The 19,994-nt window shown below is 44.0% G+C and overlaps 2 protein-coding genes across 3 annotated transcripts in view; both read left to right on the top strand.

Moving 5' to 3' along the window:
- XPNPEP3 (X-prolyl aminopeptidase 3) overlaps window positions 1–19,994 on the top strand; it is a 255,076-nt gene that overhangs the window by 98,984 nt on the left and 136,098 nt on the right. For both annotated transcript variants that reach the window (XM_040359658.1, XM_040359657.1), the window contains exon 4: window positions 9,115–9,317. In XM_040359658.1, coding sequence (XP_040215592.1) covers window positions 9,115–9,317 — 203 coding nt within the window. The remainder of the gene's footprint in view (window positions 1–9,114; window positions 9,318–19,994) is intronic.
- LOC120945489 (ATP synthase subunit d, mitochondrial-like) lies at window positions 3,637–4,210 on the top strand. The gene has a single exon (XM_040359661.1). It carries the CDS (start codon window positions 3,684–3,686, stop codon window positions 4,167–4,169), a length of 486 nt encoding a protein of 161 aa, XP_040215595.1. The 5' UTR covers window positions 3,637–3,683; the 3' UTR covers window positions 4,170–4,210.

Genomic DNA, 19,994 nt, shown 5'->3' with positions numbered 1-19,994 from the left:
CACCAGAGCCGAGCCACAGCTCTGTGTATTCATTCAGACATGGAGCCGTGGCCTGACCCGGCACCCCTTTATCTCCTCATTGATTGACTGACTTTGATTGACAGCAGCAGGAGCCAATGGTGTTGTGCTGCTGTTTCCATTAATGAGGAGGGGAGTCCAGCCAGCCCAGTGTCTCATGCAACATTAATGGATCTAGAGGGGGCTCAGGTAAGTATTAGGAGGGCTGAGGGGGGCTGCTGCACACAGAAGCCTTTTTTTTAATGCATAGAATGCATTAAGATAAAAATACTTCTGGTTTACAAACACTTTAAAGAGAGTTTATTAATTTGCATGATATATTTATATCTATTATATTTATATCTATTTATAACTACATTTCTTCATGATTTTTAATATTGCATTTGAAGGTTTTTGCTTTTATGTGTTGTGGTTAAAACAATGATATGATTATTCACTATATGTTAACATTGTTTATACAGTAGCACAGTACTATCTCATCATTACATGTATCTGTAGTGTAGGAACACACAGTTAGTGTTCAGCAACTGAACACTAACATTACTAGTCACAGGTGTAGGTACAGTATACTATTTATTATTTTGGTTACAGTAATTCTATTTTGGGTATATATTAAAGCGGAGCTCCACCCTCAAATCAAACTCTGCATCAGCACTTTAAAAAAAAATTCATTAGCCGAGTAAAAAACATTTTTTTTTTTACAGACCTTAAAACGGTTGTTGCTAGGCAGACTTCCTAATCTGCCTTCTTCCTGCACCGCGGTCCTTTTCCTCTGTAGCCTACACCGCACAGACTCCTGGGAATGTTGTGTCATAATTTCTCAAGAGTCTGTGCGCGGGATTTCAGTAGAGGAAATGACGCGAATGGGGCTGTTTACAGCGCCATTTTCAAAAAGGGCACAAAGCCCTTACTTTTCACTAGATCGGCATGATTTTTTTTTTATTAGTGTGGGGATTATGTTATCTACGTTGTCATAACAACGGGGCGGGATGTTCATCCGCCGCCGCCCGTTGTTATGACAACGGCACAAACAATCGCCACTCTAATGCGCACGCGCAAGATTTAAAGCTTACCCAGCATGCACATCTCGCCGGGAATAGTAAAAAAAATGTGCTGGGCTTCAATTGCCCACACAGAGGATGGAAACGGCCACATCGTACTGCACAGCAAAGGAGGCAAGTTTTTTTACACATTGATGTGGTATGTTTAATGCATTACAATGGGATCTTTATCAGCATAACATTTAAATGGCCAACAAAAAAAAAAACTTGACTGGAGTATAAGAGTAAACGGTGCTGAATACATTGTATTCATTTAGTGAGTTATTTATTCACATTATATGTACAGTGCCTTTGAAAAAGTCTTCATATCCAAATTTTGTCATGTTACAACCAAAAACATAAATGTATTTTATTGTGATTTTATGTGATAGACCAACACAAAGTGGCACATAATTGTGAAGTGGAAGGAACATGATAAATGGTTTTAAACCCTTTTTACAAATAAATATCTGAAAAGTGTGGCATACATTTGTATTCAGCTCCCCTGAATCAATACTTTGTAGAGCCACCTTTCGCTGCAATTACAGCTGCAAGTCTTTTTGGGTATGTCTCTACCAGCTTTGCACATCTAGAGAGTGAAATTTTTGCCTATTTTTCTTTGCAAATAGCTCAAGCTCTGTCAGATTGGATGTAGAGCATCTGTGAACAGCAATTTTTAAATCTTGCCACAGATTCTTTATTGGATTTAGGTCTGGACTTTGAATGGGCCATTCTAACACATGAATATGCTTCGGTCTAAACCATTCCATTGTAGCTCTGGCTGTATGTTTAGGGTCTCCGTCCCATTCTTAAGTCTTTTCAGTCTCTAACAGGTTTTCTTCTGAGATTGCCCTGTATTTGGCTCCATCTATCTTCCCGTCAACTCTGATCAGCTTTCATGTCCCTGCTGAAGAAAAGCATCCCCACAACATGATGCTGCCACCACCATGTTTCACGGTGGGAATGGTGTGTTCAGTGTGATGTGCAGAGTTAGTTTTCCACCACGTATAGCATTTTGCTTTTAGGCCAAAAAGTTCAATTTTGGTCTTATGTGACCAGAGCATCTTCTTCCACATGTTTGCTGTGTCCCCCACATGGGTTCTCGCAAGCTGCAAACGTGACCTCTTATGGCTTTCTTTCAACAATGGCTTGCTTCTTGACACTCTTCCAAAAAGGCCAAATTTGTGGAGTGCATGACTAATAGTTGTCCTGTGGACATATTCTGCCACCTGAGCTGTGGATCTCTGCAGCTCCTCCACAGTTACCAAGGGCCTCTTGGCTGCTTCTCTGATTAATGCTCTCCTTGCCTTACCTGTCAGTTTAGGTAGACAGCCATGTCTTGGTAGGTTTGCAGTTGTGCCATACTCTTTCCATTTTCATATGATGGATTGAACAGTGCCCCGTGAGATGTTCAAAGCTTTGGATATTTTTTTATAACCTAACCTTTAAACCTCTCAACAACTTTTTTCCTGACCTGTTTGGTGTGTTCCTTGACCTTCATGATGCTGTTTGTTCACACAGGTGGACTCTAATTACTAATTAGGTGACTTCTGAAGACAATTGGTTCTATTAGATTTTAGTTAGGGGTATAAGAGTAAAGGGTGCTGAATACAAATGCACACCACATTTTTCAAATATGTATTTAAAAAAAAAAATTGAAAACCATTTATCGTTTTCCTTCCACTTCACAATTATGTGCCACTTTGTGTTGGTCTATCGCAGTGATATGCAATTAGCGGACCTCCAGCTGTTGCAAAACTACAAGTCCCATCATGCTTCTGCCCCTGGGTGTCATGCTTGTGGCTGTCAGAGTCTTGCTATGCCTCATGGGACTTGTAGTTCTGCAACAGCTGGAGGTCCGCTAATTGCATATCCCTGGTCTATCGCATAAAATCCCAACAAAATCCATTTATGTTTTTGGTTGTAACATGACAAAATGTGGAAATTTTCAAGGGGTACGAGGACTTTTTCAGGGCACTGTAAGAGCCGGTTCACACTGGGGCGACATGACAGGCGGCTCAGCCGCCTGACGTGTCGCGTCCCATTCAATGCAATGGAACCGTTCTAATAGGAGCGACGCAAGTCACTCCGACTTAGAAAAAGGTTCCTGTACAACTTCGGGGGCGGCTCGGGGCGACCTGCATTGACTTCTATACAGAAGTCGTTTTGCAAATCGCCTCTGAAGTCATCCTCAGGACGACTTGCAGAGTCGCCCCCCGAAGTCCTGCCGCTGCTGTGTGAACCGACTCTAAGTCATTTGTTGTGAACAAAAGAAAGACTTAATGAAAATATAAAGAACTCTAAAATGATTCTAGGTAGATATGAAAAACACCACTGCATTTATTAAAAATAAATGTGAATAATAAATCCGTGCTTGGAAAATATAATAAAATAAAACAACCAGCAGCTAGGCATTATAACCCAGATGCCAGGCACAAATAATAATGTATTAATAACAGTGCAGTGTTGGATAAGTAAGGTGCAATTTGTGCGAATAACACAATGCACATGATGTGTGCAAACATCCATATAGATATACTAAAGTGCAATCAGTGCAGTCAATAATAAATAAGCAATATAACAAAACAATAAAAATTGGGAGGTCGGAGGATAGAGACTATAATCATGGCGGGTCGCAGAGCTGCAACCAAGGCGATCGACTGGTTGGCATTTGCAGAAAGAGTTCCTCCAAATCAAAAAGTTATGTTTAATGCACTGAAGACTCGCAGTGATGCCTTGGCTGCAAAGTTGACCGCTCTCCCTGCCAAACCTCCAACAATTGACTGGGCCTATTACCGAACCACAATTGCCAAGGCAGGCCTAGTGGATGAGTTTGAAAAGAAGTTTAATGCCCTTACCATCCCAGAGCCTAAAGATACCCAAACTGAAAAGATAAATGCACAGGAAGAGGAAGTTAACAAATCTGCTGTAGCCTTCATTGAAGACTCTAAAGCCAGGGTGACCTCATATGAGAACGGGCTTGCAAAGTTTAAGGACATGGTTCCGTTTGATCAGATGACAGTTGAAGATGTAGTGGAAGCTTTCCCTGAAGCCAAGCTGGACAAAGTGAAATATCCCTACTGGCCATACAAGCCCATTAATGAACTTTAAGAAGCACCAATTTTATCTGTCAATAAATCCTCTGTAAAGATAAAAAAAAAAAAACAATAAAAATTGCATAAAGACTGTGATCGGGTAAATGGAATAGCCATTTATTTAATCAAACATTTATTCACGATTGTCAAAGCATATATGTATATATGTATGTATGTATGTGTGTGGATATGTGGATATGTGTGTGTATGTATGTATGTGTGTATATATATATATATATATATATATATATATATATATATATATATATATATAAATATATATATATATATAAATTAGTTGTGTTTGTTAGGTAAAATCTATTGTGTAGCAATGTATTTCTTACTGTGTTTAAAAGCCTATATTTTGATGCTTCAGGAATGGGATGTGACCATTCAACATCCTATCCCTGAACAAAAGCCATTCACACCTTTAGCTGTGGAAAGGCTCATCTCTGGGTTTTTCCCAGAGAATTTGGAAGTGACATGTAGAAGCTAAATTACCATTTGTCTTCTGAATGTAGCCACAATCAGAGTGCCTCCCTTTTGAAAGTGTATAAATTGCTTAGAGGCTTATAACTCAGTAGAACAGATTTTTTTAATGTATGACAATGTTTACACACTGTTCTCCAAGCTTTTAAGAGTTTTCTGGAAGCTTGCTTGTATATTAAATACATCTTTTTGAAATCAATTTGGATTCAGCAGTCAACTTTACTGAAGAACTTTAAGTTAAAGTTTCTTCTCCTTCAACTGCGAATAAATTCTAAAACACATATGCAATATTACATCACATGTGAAAGGATGCAATTATATGCAAAAAGAAAAAGTTCATATAGAGCTGAATTTCATCAAAGAAAACCCCATAGAGGAAAAGTGTATTGGAAATGATGATCAGACACCTGGCTGCGTGATACCCATCACCACAACAAAATGGAGGCTTACCAAAAAGCCAGAGATGGAAGTCTGGACGTTTCACTCCAGTAGCCTTGGAAAGTATACACCAGAAGGTTCACAGCTGATAAGGGCTTGTCATTAGGAAACCTCAGTGCCGGAATGTATATGAAACAAAAGACTCCACATAGTGGGATATTGTCTCTCTCTCTCAGGTCCCTCAGTTGGGCAGGCAGGAGAATTCAGGCAGCTGATCTCGGCACACATAAGATCATCTTCTGTGTGCTGAGATCGACTGCCCGACTTAAAGTATATTGGAGGGGAGAGTGCCAAATGGTGAGAATCCATAAGATTCATGTTAGGCTAAAAAAGATTAGCCCATGGGTTAAACTAAGTGACTGAGGGAAATAAGGAACTATCTGGAAATGTTTGCTATTGTGTTGAGCCTCCCTGAACAATCATCATACAATGGTATACAACCATAGGCGTGTGCCGGATGTGCCTGGGCACACCCTAATGCCCAGGCACACCCAGGGACGGCGCTCTCTACTGGGAGGAGAGGGCGCCTGGAGCTTGTCAATGCGCCTCGTCCTCTACCCGGCTGTCTTGCACCAGAAATGTGTGTGTTGGCGTGGCAGTGGGCAGCAATCGGCAGCACCCTTGAAGAGCACAGATAAGCCGAGAGCCCGGGACTCGGGAGAAGAGCTCCACCGTGGCACTGCCTCCTCCTTGACCTCGTCCCCAGACCCCGCCTCCTCCAGGAGGCAAGCAGGCGCAGCATGCCCCATGCTTCCAGAGCATGGACTGCTCCAAGTTCTTCTCCGTGCTCTGATGTGAGGCCTGGAGCTGGAGGACAGACAGGCTCACCACTCACTGTGGGCGCAGAGCTGTCACAGAGGACGGGCAGGAGGCGCAGGCTGCTGCGGGAGCCGATGGAATTGGACAGATCGAAGCAGGAGACTGGCATCATGGTATGGAAGGTACTGTCTGTCATCATACACACCTGCAGACAGAGACTGGGACAGTGGTGGGACTGCAGGAACAGGGCTAGGGGTCTCTTATCTCTCCCCAACTCCCCCCTCCCTCTCTCCAAGCCCCCTGCCCCTCTCTGCCACCCTCCCTTCTCTCTCAGCCACCCTCCCTTCTCTCTCAGCCCCACTCTCTTCTCTCTAAGCCCCCTCTATTCTATCTCAACCCCCCTCCCCCTCTCTCAGACACCCTCCCTCCTCTCTCAGCCACCCTCTCTCTAAGCCCCCCCTCTTCTCTCTAAGCCCCCCTCTCTTCTCTCTCCCTCTCTTCTCTCTAAGCCACCCTCCCTTCTCTCTAAGCCCACCCTCCCTTCTCTCTAAGCCCCCCCTCCCTTCTCTCTAAGCCCCCCTCCCTTCTCTCTAAGCCCCACTCTCTTCTCTCTAAGCCCCCTCTATTCTCTCTCAGCCCCCCTCCCCCTCTCTCAGCCACCCTCCCTCCTCTCTCAGCCACCCTCTCTCTAAGCCCCCTCTCTTCTCTCTAAGCCCCCCTCTCTTCTCTCTCTCTCTCTTCTCTCTAAGCCCCCCTCCCTTCTCTCTCATTCACCCTCCCTTCTCTCCAAGCCCCCTCCCTTCTCTCCAAGCCCCCTCCACCTCTGTCAGCCACCCTCCCTTCTCTCTCAGCCCCCCTCTCTCCAAGCCCCCTCTCTTCTCTCTAAGCCCCCCTCCCTTCTCTCTCAGCCCCATCCCTTCTTTCCAAGCCCACCTCACTTCTCCCTCAGCCCCCTCTCTCCAAGCCCCCCTCCCTGCTCTCTCAGCCCCCCTCTCTCTAAGCCCCATCCCTTCCTTCTCTCTCAGCCCTTTCCTCTCTCAGCTCAACTCTCCCCCTCTCTCAGCCCCCCTCTCTCTAAGCCCCCCCTCCCTGCTCTCTCAGCCCCCCTCTAAGCCCCCCTCCTTTCTTTCTCAGCCCCCCTCTCTCTAAGTCTTCTCCCCTCTCAGCCCCTCCCCTCTCAGTCCTCCCCTCCTCTCAGCCCTCCCCTCTCGATCAGACCCCTCCCTTCTCTCTCAGCCATCCCCCTTTCTCTAAGCCCCCCTCCTTTCTCTCTCAGCCCCCGTCTCTCAGCCATCTCCCCACTCTCTCCGCCCTCCCTATTCTCTCAGCCCCCCTCTCTCTAAACCCCCTCCCTTCTCTCCTAGCCCTCCCTATTCTCTCAGCCCCCCTCTCTCAGCCAACCTGTCTCTATCATCCCACCCTTTTCTCTCAGCCCCCTCTCTCTAAGCCCCCTCCCTTCTCTCTCAGCCCTCCCTCTCTCTCAGCCCTCCCTCTCTCTCAGCCCTCCCTCCTACACCTCTCTCTCTCTCTCTCTCTCTCTCTCTCAGCCCTCCCTCCTACACCTCTCTCTCTTAGCCCTCTCTCTCTCTCTCAGCCCCCCCCCCCCTCTCTCTCTCTCTCTCTCTCTCTCTCTCTCTCTCAGCCCTCACTCCTGAGAGGTGGTATTCTTTATTAAATGTTCTTGAGTCACAACCACATAGGCAAAATGCATTGGCAGCCATCATGTGCGTATTTTGGGCTTTGAAGGTCTTTTAAAAATGAGACCCAAGATCAGAAGAATCTCCTCTCCCTCCTGGACCATAGAAAAATAATTAAATCTGTTTCACACAAGAAGATGATGTGAAAGGGGGCAGCCCATTAATACTTGAGGTTCTGTTTCGTTAACTGAGATAATACCGGCTTAATTGTTCATCTCTTTTGGATGGTATTGGGAGCGATGTTCGCAAATAGTTGTAAAAGGTGATCCAGTAGAGACGGGGCTTCCTTTTCTCATGACATTATTGTCTCTTTGATTTTATAATAATGCAGCTTAATAATGCCCCTTGTAGTATTGTCTGAGTATGGTGGTCTCCGTCCACTTCCAGGTGATGCTCTGAAATGTCCATAATATTTTTTTTCATTATTGCGAGGTGACACATAGCATCCCTCAATCATCTTGCCTTTCATCCATATATAGAATTCTTCTTTGACAAATAAAGGTAAAAAGAAGCTTAATCTATTCTCTGAGAAATAACATAATTTTTAACCAGCATGCAGGTATCGCACTTCTTATTCAGCTCCAGTGTAAGGTAAGTGAAAGACGGATTAAGCTCAGGTCCCAGCCCTTCGGTCACACCCCTCTGACATGTTTCACCCACTTTGTGCTTAATCGAAGAGCCTAATGTGGGTGAAACATGTCAGAGGGATGTGACCGATGGGCTAGGATCTGAGCTGAAGCCTGTCCTTCATTTACCTTATATAAGAGTTTAATACAGAGTGCGGCGATACCTGCATGCTATATAATATTTTGTAGCAAGATGTGCTCTATCTCTGTCAGCACCTGAATACATAGTGTAAACCTGGGAGACTGATACTGCAGGCTTCAAGTGGCACCAATCTATTATAAAATGTTAAACCAGCTGTGCCTAGAGTGAGAGAAGGAAACTGGGAGAGCTAAGTTGGGAGGCAGCAGCAGGGTTGAGACAAAAAATGTGTTAACATACTGTAGGTAATAACACCAGACACAGGGATTTTTATGATTCTGTCATCTCTGTGATAATCTTTCAGTCCAACAACTAGAGATTATCAACAAAATTATTTGTGGCCTTCTGCAGATAGACACATGAAACATTGTTTGGAAGGTAACTGTAATCTCTGTATGGGGTAATAGATGTATGTGTTCTACTTACCCTTTACCATTATTATAGTATGCATTTACTTAGCTAAAATATAGATGTAATGTTGGGTCGCTCTAAGGCCTAGTCATACTTTTCTGTTCTAGTTCATTGTGTTACTGCTCATACATTACCCAAAGTTATGTTAAGGGAGCCCATTCATTTGAATAGGCTGTTAAAGCAGCATATCAGACTAAAAACATATCTGTACCTTCTGGCACAGCACACCACATACCAACGTGTGTTAGTGCATTACCGTGCGGTGCACTGCAACACGGGTGCTGGCCTCAGTTTGTTGGGGTGCTATTAAAAGTGAATGGTGCATTGTTATGTAGTAATTTAGTTGTAAGGGACATTATGGACACTACTTTTCTAAATGTTTTCTTTTTTTTTTTTTTTCAGATGAAGGAGTGACACTGTGGTACGACTTTGTTAGATCATCTAATTCATCCTCATATTCAAGCTTGTTGCAACCATTAATAGCATCAAAGGCAAAGTGCAGGAATAGAATTAAGACCCCACAACGTCTCATTCAGCAATTGCGGTTAGTTAAGTCTCAAGCTGAAGTGGAACTTATGAAGAAATCGGGTCACATCACGTCACATGTAAGAAACCCTAATCACTCTTGTGATAATTCTCTTGTTTGTAACCAGCAATTGGATGACACCACTGGAAAAACTCTTATGAAGGGTCCCTGTACCACTTTGAAAGGAGCTTGAAATTATTTTCTTGCACGTAACAGGAAATAGTAGATTTATGGTTGAAATGGAAGGAGGTCTGCCAATCGCCATTCGTGAGTTCTTTTACCAGATCCGCGTACTACAGTCTAGTGCAGTGATGGCGAACGCGTGGCACGCGTGCCGCTCCCGGCACGGCAAGCCGTTTCGGTGGGCACGCCACACGCCATGAAAAATTGATAAACACACACTAAAATCAATTCGTCCCCACCGCACCGCAAACTACAACTCCCACAGTTCTCTACTGCTATTGATGACATGTCCGTGTGGGAGTGACAAAGAAGAAACTCCCTGGGTGACGTTCGTGCGTGCGTGTGCACGCACGCTGATCCAATCAAAGAAGCTGTCTCATCCACACCGCATCCACCATCAAACAAATCAGCGGTGATGTGACTGGGAGCACACGCGGCTGGAATCAGAGGAGCCTTTCGGCGGGAATGAGCTGCTGGAGCAAGGTCAGACACTGGGAGACAGGAGTTAATGTGGTTATCTTGTTAGTCCTAAGCCTGCCCCACTCTCAGATATCAGGTGCTAGCTCAAACAATCAATTGTGCAAAAAGAACAGCCTCATTGGTGTCATTGGGAAATATTGTGCCCCATCATTGGTGTTATGCAGCCTCATTATTGGTTTCATTAGGAAACCTTGTGCCCCATCATTGTTGTCATCATTGTGCCTCATTATTGGTGTCCTTAGGGAACATTGTGCCTCATTATTGGTGTCATTGGGAAACATTGTGCCCCATTTTTTGTCATCATTGGTGTCATTGTGCCTCATTATTGGTTTCATTAGGAAACCTTGTGCCCCATCATTGTTGTCATCATTGGTGTCATTGTGCCTCATTATTGGTGTCCTTAGGTAACATTGTGCCTCATTATTGGTGTCATTGTGCCTCATTATTGGTGTCATTGCATGTGTCAAGTAGGTGAGTGTAATGGTCAGGTAGGTGAGTGTAATGGTCAGGTAAGTGAGTGTAATGGTCAGGTAGGTGAGTGTAATGGTCAGGTAAGTGAGTGTAATGGTCTGGTAGGTGAGTGTAATGGTCAGGTAGGTGAGTGTAATGGTCAGGTAAGTGAGTGTAATGGTCAGGTAGGTGAGTGTAATGGTCAGGTAGGTGAGTGTAATGGTCAGGTAGGTGAGTGTAATGGTCAGGTAGGTGAGTGTAATGGTCAGGTAGGTGAGTGTAATGGTCAGGTAAGTGAGTGTAATGGTCAGGTAGGTGAGTGTAATGGTCAGGTAGGTGAGTGTAATGGTCAGGTAGGTGAGTGTAATGGTCAGGTAAGTGAGTGTAATGGTCAGGTAAGTGAGTGTAATGGTCAGTGTATGTTGCACAATGCATTCTGAGCACAATGCATTCCTGATCCCTGCAGTCTGAGCGAATCTGGCAGAATCGTACATTTCTAGTCCCTTAGGGCTCATTTAGATCAGTCCCATCCTCTGTACAGAGACGCTGGCAGGTTTAATTCTGTGTTGGCACTTTGCACGAAATAAATTGCTCTTGTGTCGCGGTTTGGGCACTCGGGCTCAAAAAGGTTCGCCATCACTGGTCTAGTGTATCATCCAACATAAATAGCTGCACCTCCTGGTGTATAGATTTTTTTTATACAGCTGTGCTTAGAGGTCGACTGATATATCGGCCAATATTCGGCCATTTTGGAGAAATCGGCATCGGACGATCTAGTGCCACCTGCCAATGCCATCCAGTGTCACCTGCCAATGCCAACTAGTGCCATTCAGTGCCACCTGCCAATGCCATCCAGTGCCATCTGCTAGTGTCACCTGCCAGTGCCAACTAGTGCCATCCAGTTCCACCTGCCAGTGCCAACTAGTGCCATCCAGTGCCACCTGCCAATGCCATCCAGTGCCATCTGTCAATGCCATCCAATGCCAACTAGTGCCACCTGCCAATGCCATCCAGTGCCACCTGCCAGTGCCACCTGCCAGTGCCAACTAGTGCCACCTGCTAGTGCCACCCAGTGCCACCTGCCAATGTCACCTGCCAATGCCAACCAGTGCCACCTGACAGTGCTAACTATTGCTATCCAGTGCCATCTGCCAGTACCACTGCCACCTGCCAGTGCCAATTAGTGCCACCTGCTAGTGCCATCCAGTGCTACCTGCCAATACCATCCAGTGCCAACTGCCATCCAGTGCAACCTGCCAATGCCAACCTGTGCCATCTGCCGGTGCTAACTATTGCCATCCAGTGCCACCTGCTAGTGCCACCTGCCAATCAGTACAACCCAGTGCCACCTTCTAGTGCCATCCAGTGCAACTTGCCAATGCCATCCAGTGCCACGTGCTATCCAGTGCCACCTGCCAATGCCAACCAGTGCCATTTGCCAGTGCTAACTATTGCCATCCAGTGCCAATTAGTGCCACCTGCCAGTGCCAGTCAGTGCCACTTGCCAGTAGCACCTGCCAGTGCCAACCAGTGGCACCTGCCAATGCTAACTAGTGCCACCTGCCAGTGTCAATTAGTGCCACCTGCCAATCAGTGCCAACCAGTACCACTTGCCAGTGCCACCTGTTAGTGCCTGCCAGTGCCACCTGCCAATCAGTGCCATCTTCCAGTGCCAATTAGTTCCTTCCAGTGCAACCTGCCAGTGCCAATTAGTGCCACCTGCCACCTGTAAGTGCCACGAGCCAGTGCCAACCAGTGGCACCTGTCAGTGCCACCTACCAAAAAAATAAATAAAAAATCGGCCTAAAATATCGGCCGCAAAAATCGGCATCCTAAATCGGCCCCCCCCCCCCCCCCCCCGATTTCTAAATATCGGCATCGGCCAGAGAAAAACCCATATCGGTCGACCTCTAGTTGTGCTCATAAGTTTACAGAATTTATGATTTCTTGGCCATTTTTCAGAGAATATAAATGATATCACAAAATCTTTTCTTTTACTCGTGGTTAGTGTTTGGCTGGAGCCATTTATTATCAATAAACTGTGTTTACTCTTTTTAAATCATAATGGCAACAGAAACTACCCAAATGACCCAATCAAAAGTTTACATACAGCAATTTTTAATACTGTGTATTTCCCTCTTTAACATCTATAACAGCTTGAAGTCTTTTGTGGTATTTGTGGATGAGGCTCTTTATTTTGTCAGATGGTAAAGCTGTCCATTCCTCTTAGCAAATAGCCTCCTGTAAATTCTTGGGCTGTCTTGCATGAACTGCACGTTTGAGATCTCCCCAGAGTGGCTCAATAATATTGAGGTCAGGAGACTGAGATGGCCACTCCAGAACTTTCACTTTATTCTGCTGTAGCCAATGACAGGTCGACTTGGCCCTGCGTTTCGGATCATTGTCATGTTGGAATGTCCAAGTACGTCCCATGCGCAGCTTCCTGGCTGATGAATGCAAATGTTCCTCCAGTATTTTTTGAGAACATACTGCATTCTTCATGCCATCAATTTTGACCAAATTTCCTGTGCCTTTGTAGCTCACACATCCCCAAAATATCAGCGATCCACCTCAGTGTTTCACAGTAGGAATGGTGTACCTTTCATCATAGGCCTTGTTGACTCTCTCCAAATGTACTCTCTCCAAATGTAGCATTTATGGTTGTGACCAAAAAGCAAAATTTTGGTCTCATCATTCCAAATGACTTTGTGCCAGAGGGTTTGAAGTGTGTCTCTGTGCTGTTTGGCGTATTGTAAGCGGGATACTTTGTGATATTTGCGTAGTATTGGCTTTCTTCTGGTGACTCGACCATGCATCTTTCTTCAAGTGCCTCCTTATTGGGCATCTTGAAACAGCCACATCACATGGAAATGGTTGGACTCTTGCGCTATCTAAGCTGAACACTGGGGGGCACTGCTGCAGTCACCTAGTAGTCTGCCTTAAACAGAAAAAATGCAAATATGGATAAGTGATGGTGAAGCACTTTGAACAATTAATTATAACAGGGGACTAAAAACAAAACCCATTATCTGGGTGAGTAAGCCCTGGTAAAAGGGTAAATAAGTAGTTAAATAAAGTGAATACGAAAAAAGAAAAAAAGGGTAAATACAACAACCTGAAATATATACTAAGTGACACAGGTGTAACAGGCTGTATATAACAACTACACAGTAATATAGGTTAATACATAAAAAGTGAAAGAAACAATAGCTCACACATAGCACACACGTGTATCTAGAGTCTATTAAAGTGATGATACCGAAACCCCAAAAATGTCCAGTGTTTATAAATAAGCAGACTTCGGTGCGCACACCTCTTGTGGTACTAGATGCTCACCTCAGAGCTATAGCACGGACAGCTCATAGTACCAAAGGTGTCTCTTCAAAGGTGCAGCCACACTGGTTAAGGCTGAGAGAAAAGGGGGTGTTGTGTCCTCATCAAGTGTTCATATAAACATGTAAGCAGAAATATAAGGGATAATGGCATAATCCTGTGAAAGAAGTTTGGAATTGATATATCACGTATGCACGCACTCACATTGAGGCCATGGATAGTGGACCTATCTCCACCAACACCAAGTTCGTATCCTGATCTTGTATGCTGGAGGGTCACTAAAAAGTATGGCAGCACTCGCTTCCTCTATATCTTCCACCTCTCTTGACTCGTGGTGTCAACAAAAACTCAGGGAGTGTGGGATGGAAGAGAAAAGAGGGCAGCCCATAGTGCAGTATCTTGGTAAAATGTATTCTCAATGAAGTAGCAAACGTAAAAAAACTCACATTTAAAATAGTGGCAGCAGCAAAACACCTACGAGCAGCGAGCTTGTTACACCGCTGTCGGTCTGTGTCGGCTCTGATACTCCTATTCCCGACGCGTGTTTGTCACATTACGTGACTTCTTCAGGGGATGATGCTAGGGGTAAGCAGTGGGCTTAAATAAGCCACACAAAAAGTCTATTGGGCTGGGCGTCCGTCGGCCATTTTGTTGGAGTCCTAGTGCAATCTTCCCATATATACCTGGTATTACAGAGGACGCCATGTTTCTTAGGTCACTCTAAAAACAAACCAGGTGATACTGTACACATGGGAAACGTCTGCACGGACCACAAACAGGCGCACCGAAAACCGCAAGCCCTGACAAGTACATTAGACTTTCTTGCAGAAAGTAAACGGTATAAGTAAGGGACAGTGAGAAATACTAAAAAAATATTATAATTAAAATTAAAAAAGTATTGTTGGTCAAACAGTACAGGCGCATAGATAAGCGATACGATAGGTTGTGTGTCAGAAAGCTGGGTGACTGCCGAGTTAAGACTGACACAACCTAAAAACGCTGGAACCTGGAGACTACCTTAGATGAAACATAAATGAGGCAAAAATGGACTTTAAAAAGCCGTGACACTTAGAGGCAAGTATATACAGTGTCAGGCAAAGGTGATAAAAAACATAGAAAAGGAATATAAACGTAAAAAACGACAATGTTCCAGGAACTATTGGCATGATTAAAAATAATTTAAAAATAAGTGGAGGAGCTCCAGAGCGGACATGTCTGACGTGTTCATATATACAGACAACATTGTAGTAACAGAATAACAACCTATACTGGTACACGTAGAGATAGGTGTTAGCGGAAAAAAAACTAGGATGAGGGGGAAGGCAATAGAGACATTAGACGTTGGTTCACGCACGATCAACTGTGCTCTCAGAAATCACTAAGGAAACAGTTCAAGTCAAAGTCTATGTTGAGACCTTTTGGTGCAAATGTATCCATACAGAAAATAAATTTAGATTCTAGTTGGCTCAGAGACCTCACCTTATGTCCACCTCTCCATGGCCTGACATAAGGTGCAATGCCCCAGAATCTCAAATGTGAGGGGTCCCTGTTATGAACTGTGTCGAAGTGTCGAGATACACTGTGCTTATCGAATCCATTTTGGATATTGACCACATGTTCTTTGATTCCTACCCTGAGCGGCCTTTTAGTCCGGCCAATGTATTGTAGGCCGCAACTACACTCGAGCGCATAGACAGCGCCCTCAGTGTTGCAACCAATGAAATCTTTGATGTCATATTCTGTCCCGTTGCTATTAGATTTAAAGGTCACTATCTTCTGGTTAGGTTTTTTGGTACGGGTACAGGCATAGCATCTTTTGCACGGATAGAACCCTTTACCTGTAAAAAAGGTAAATTGTTTCTTCGGTGGATCTACGACACTTTTGACCAGTTGGTCTCGGAGGGTCGTGGCTCTTTTGTAGATAAACTTTGGCCTCTCTGGTAGGATCTCTTTCAGTTTGATATCCGCTTTTAAGATGTGCCAATGGCGGTTTATGATTTTCTCGATTTGAGTTCTGTATTTCACCTAAAGTTATTTGTGGGTTTTTCTTTGTATCCCAAACAATTTTCCTGGCAGTTGTGGCTGAAATTTTAGTTGGTCTACCTGACCATGGTTTGGTTTCAACAGAACCCCTCATTTTCCACTTCTTGATTAGAGTTTGAACACTGCTGATTGGCATTCTCAATTCCTTGGATATCTTTTTATATCCCTTTCCTGTTTTATACAGTTCAACTACCTTTTCCCGCAGATCCTTTGACAATTCTTTTGCTTTCCCCATGACTCAGAATCCAGAAAGGTCAGTGCAGCACTGGATGAAAGATGCAAGGGTCTGTCAGGAGTCCAGAAACTCATTGACCTTTTATACACACACACCAATTGCAAGCAAACAAATCATAGATGAGGATGGTTACATTTAATAGCCATTCAACCCCCTTTGTTTCAACTTGTGTGCATGTTATCAGGCCGCCAGGGTATGTAAACTTTTGATCAGGGTCATTTGGGTAGTTTCTGTTGCCATTATGATTTAAAAAGAGTAAACACGGTTCCCTGATAATAAATGGCTTTAGCCAAACACTAACCATGAGTGAAAGAAATGTTTTTGTGTTATCATTCATATTCTCTGAAAAATGGCTAAGAAATCATAAATTCTGCTAGGGTATGTAAACTTATGAGCACGACTGTTTATATAAAATGGAGAAGAACCCCCCGTTGAATTTTTTGCTCTGTGTCTGCATTAGTGAGAATTTTGTAATTTCATGTAATAGGGAAAGGCTGCTATAATGCATAGGAAGTGATGGAAAATGTATCCAGTGGGGACAAATAAGCAATACAAGCAATTTTCTTAATAGTATGGGGTAAGAGTTAGAACCTATGTCAGGTGTTTATTGCTGTTATTATTTATTGCTGGCTTTTTCCTGGAACACCTGTCAACCTGTTTTCTTTTCCTGGTATCACACAGCTTGGAAGTGAGGAGAAACTTCCCTATTAGGGTTACATATAGCAATGAAAAAACTATCCAATACTAAAGTAAAACTTTTGGCATTAGAATTTTGAGAAAAAGGGGAATTAGTAAAAGTTTATTTGCTAGTAATGTAATTTCCTAGTCGCACATCACAGGACACAGGAGAGTCAATTCTTAGACTATTGGGTTATGCTCCACCTCCAGGTGACTGGACACTGGCAAATAGAAAAGCTTGGAAGCAGAAAAACGGGGGGCCAGTTATGGACTTTTTAGACACAGTAGTAAAGTAGGGATACAGTCAGAAATTGTATTATACAATTTATTATAAATATTACATATAAAAACGAGTTCCATAAGAACTGGACATAATGAAAAACTTATACAGCATTGTCAAACCTACAGAGAAACAAAAAGAAGATAATGGATAGCAGATAACAGTTGAAAATATCCTTAAAAAGTAACCGGAGCATCCAGATAGTCATAAACTAGGTAGATCCTAGGAAGGATTGTAAAGCCATTCAACTTAATGTCTGTAGGTTGATATACACAATGCAGTGGCTTTACATGTTTCGCGTCGTTTGACGCTTCCTCAGAAAGCCTTTATTTTAAGTTTGACAGGTAGTTTAATTCGCAGCAAAAATACCAGGTGGCAAGGGCACGTATCAAAAATCAATAGTCAATGTCAGAGGTGTTGCAATAATATGCATTTTACTGTGTTGTGCCTTTGGCCTGGCCATGGAACCATGAGTATTCATGAAGCTGCTGGCCCCAGTGTTAGCTATTCTGCAAGCACAGGGCATTCCATTCTGGGTAATTTGGACGATCTGCTCCTGTGAGAAAAAACAGAAAAGAGCCTCAAGGCCAATGTGTGACAGATGGTACAGATCCCAGTGAAACTTCAGCTGGGTCCTTAACCGGTTAAGACCCGGACCATTATGCAGGTTAAGGACCTGGCCCCTTTTTGCGATTCGGCACTGCGTCGCTTTAACTGACAATTGCGCGGCCGTGCAACGTGGCTCCCAAACAAAATTGGCGTCCTTTTTTTCCCACAAATAGAGCTTTCTTTTGGTGGCATTTGATCACCTCTGCGGTTTTTATTTTTTTGCGCTATAAACAAAAATAGAGCGACAATTTAAAAAAAAAAAACAATATTTTTTACTTTTTGCTATAATAAATATCCCCAAATATCTCAGTTTAGGCCGATATGTATTCTTCTACATATTTTTGGAAAAAAAATCGTAATAAGCGTTTATTGATTGGTTTGCGCAAAAGTTATAGCGTTTACAAAATAGGGGATCGTTTTATGGCATTTTTATTATTATTTTTTTTTTTTTTTTTTTTACTACTAATGGCGGCGATCAGCAATTTTTTTCGGTACTGCCACATTATATCGGACACTTTTGACACATTTTTGGGACCATTGTCATTTTCACAGCGAACAGTGCTATAAAAATGCACTGATTACTGTGAAAATGCCAATGGCAGTGAAGGGGTTAACCACTAGGGGGCGCTGTTGGGGTTAAGTGTGACCTCATGTGTGTTTCTTACTGTAGGGGGGCAGAGCTGGACCTGTAACGTCACTAATCGTCGTTCCCTATGACAGGGAACAGGCGATCACTGACACTGCCACAGAGAAGAACGGGGAAGGTTTGTTTACACTCTCCCTGTACTTCAGCTCCTGTGACCCGATCGCGGGACACCGGCAGCGATCGGTTTTCGCGGGTCGCACAGGTGTGGTCACGGAGCTTCGCACTGGGTCGCGAGCGACCCACGGCTGGGATCTTAAAGGGGACATACATGTACGCCCTTGTGCCCAGCTGTGCCATTCTGTCGACGTATATCGTCGTGCGGCGGTCCTTAAGTGGTTAATATCCAAAAGTCATCACTCACAAAATAAAATAAGACTTTTCCTATAAATGCACACATTTAATGTGCACTATATGAGGATTGGCCTAATCCTGAAAGGATGTTCAGTCCTCTTAAGCTTTTTGCTGAAAGTAAAAGAAAAAAAAAATTGCTGTTCTAGTAGTAGTCCATGCCATTTCAGTCCTCAATAAACACATTACATTTCCTATTGAAGATGCTGCCTTATTTTGAAGATGCTGCCTTATTTTGAAGATTCTGTTGGCATTGTGAAGCCCTCATAAAGGTTGCACTTGCAGATCCAGACCCGGTTATCTGTTCACACTTTCTCCGGGTTTTACCAGGTGGCTGTCTAAGGCCCCATACACACGATAGAATCCATCCGCTGAAAAATCCCAGCGAATGGGTTTCAGCGGATAGATCCTATGGTGTGTACACTCCAGCGGATCTGTTTCCGCGGATATTTCTCCCCTGGGATGGATTCCAGCAGATCGAATATTTGCTGACATGCTAAACAAATCTATCCGCTGGAATCCATCCCAACGGATGGATCCGCTGGTCTGTATAGACTCACCGGATCCATCCGTCCGAAGGGATCCCCCGCATGCGTCGTAATGATTCGACGCATGCGTGGAATTCCTTATATGACAGCGTCGCGCACGTCGCCGCGTCATAATCGCGGCGACGGCGCGACACGTCATCGCCAGAGGATTTCGGCGCGGATTTCAATGCGATGGTGAGTACACTCCATCGCAGAGAAATCCGCTGAAATCCTCGAGAGGATTTATCCGCGGAAACGGTCCGCTGGACCGTATTCGCGGATAAATCCTCTCGTGTGTATGGGGCCTAAGCCTTGGCATCTGTGAACTTCGGTTGCAAGGTGCTTCAAGCTGTCAACTGAGTGTTTTGGGTTGCTTAAACCTTGTTTATTGTGGGCCTGTTGGCAGTTCTGTTGCTGTGCTGTTGTCCACTCCTCAGTTTATAGCTTGGGGATGTCCCATGGTCTATGAATACAAGCCCTGTGTACTGTGTATGATGAAAATTAAGGGACTTTTGACCTAAACGTTACTTCTTGTAAATTCCTAATCTTGGCGTACAGGACACGGGACCATCCCCTCTGTTTCCTGTTGTCACTCCTTATTAGTTTGCTAAAATACTGGAGTCTCATGGAATGGATGGGATTATATAAGGGTGCACTAGGAGCGGCTGTAGCAACGTTTTTTGCTAGTATCCAATCACTTGAAGGTAGCCAGCATGTAACTAATGGTCTATGAATGCAAGCCACATTTCCTGCTGTACTCCAAGATGAGGAATTTAAGTAAGTCAAAATTCACTCTTGTGTACCCAGCGAAGGGCTGGGTACACAAGGCTATTTAGGACTAAGGCTTCATGTACACGGGACGTTTTTACAACTGCTCCTGAATGATTTAACTTAACAGATAGTAAGCAATGTTTAAAACGTCAGTTTTGCCGCGTTTACATGCT

Source organism: Rana temporaria, chromosome 7 (genome assembly GCF_905171775.1).
Source record: "Rana temporaria chromosome 7, aRanTem1.1, whole genome shotgun sequence".
Lineage (NCBI taxonomy): Eukaryota > Metazoa > Chordata > Amphibia > Anura > Ranidae > Rana > Rana temporaria.
The sequence above is the reverse complement of the archived record's forward strand: the minus strand, read 5'-3'. Positions and strand labels throughout refer to the sequence as shown.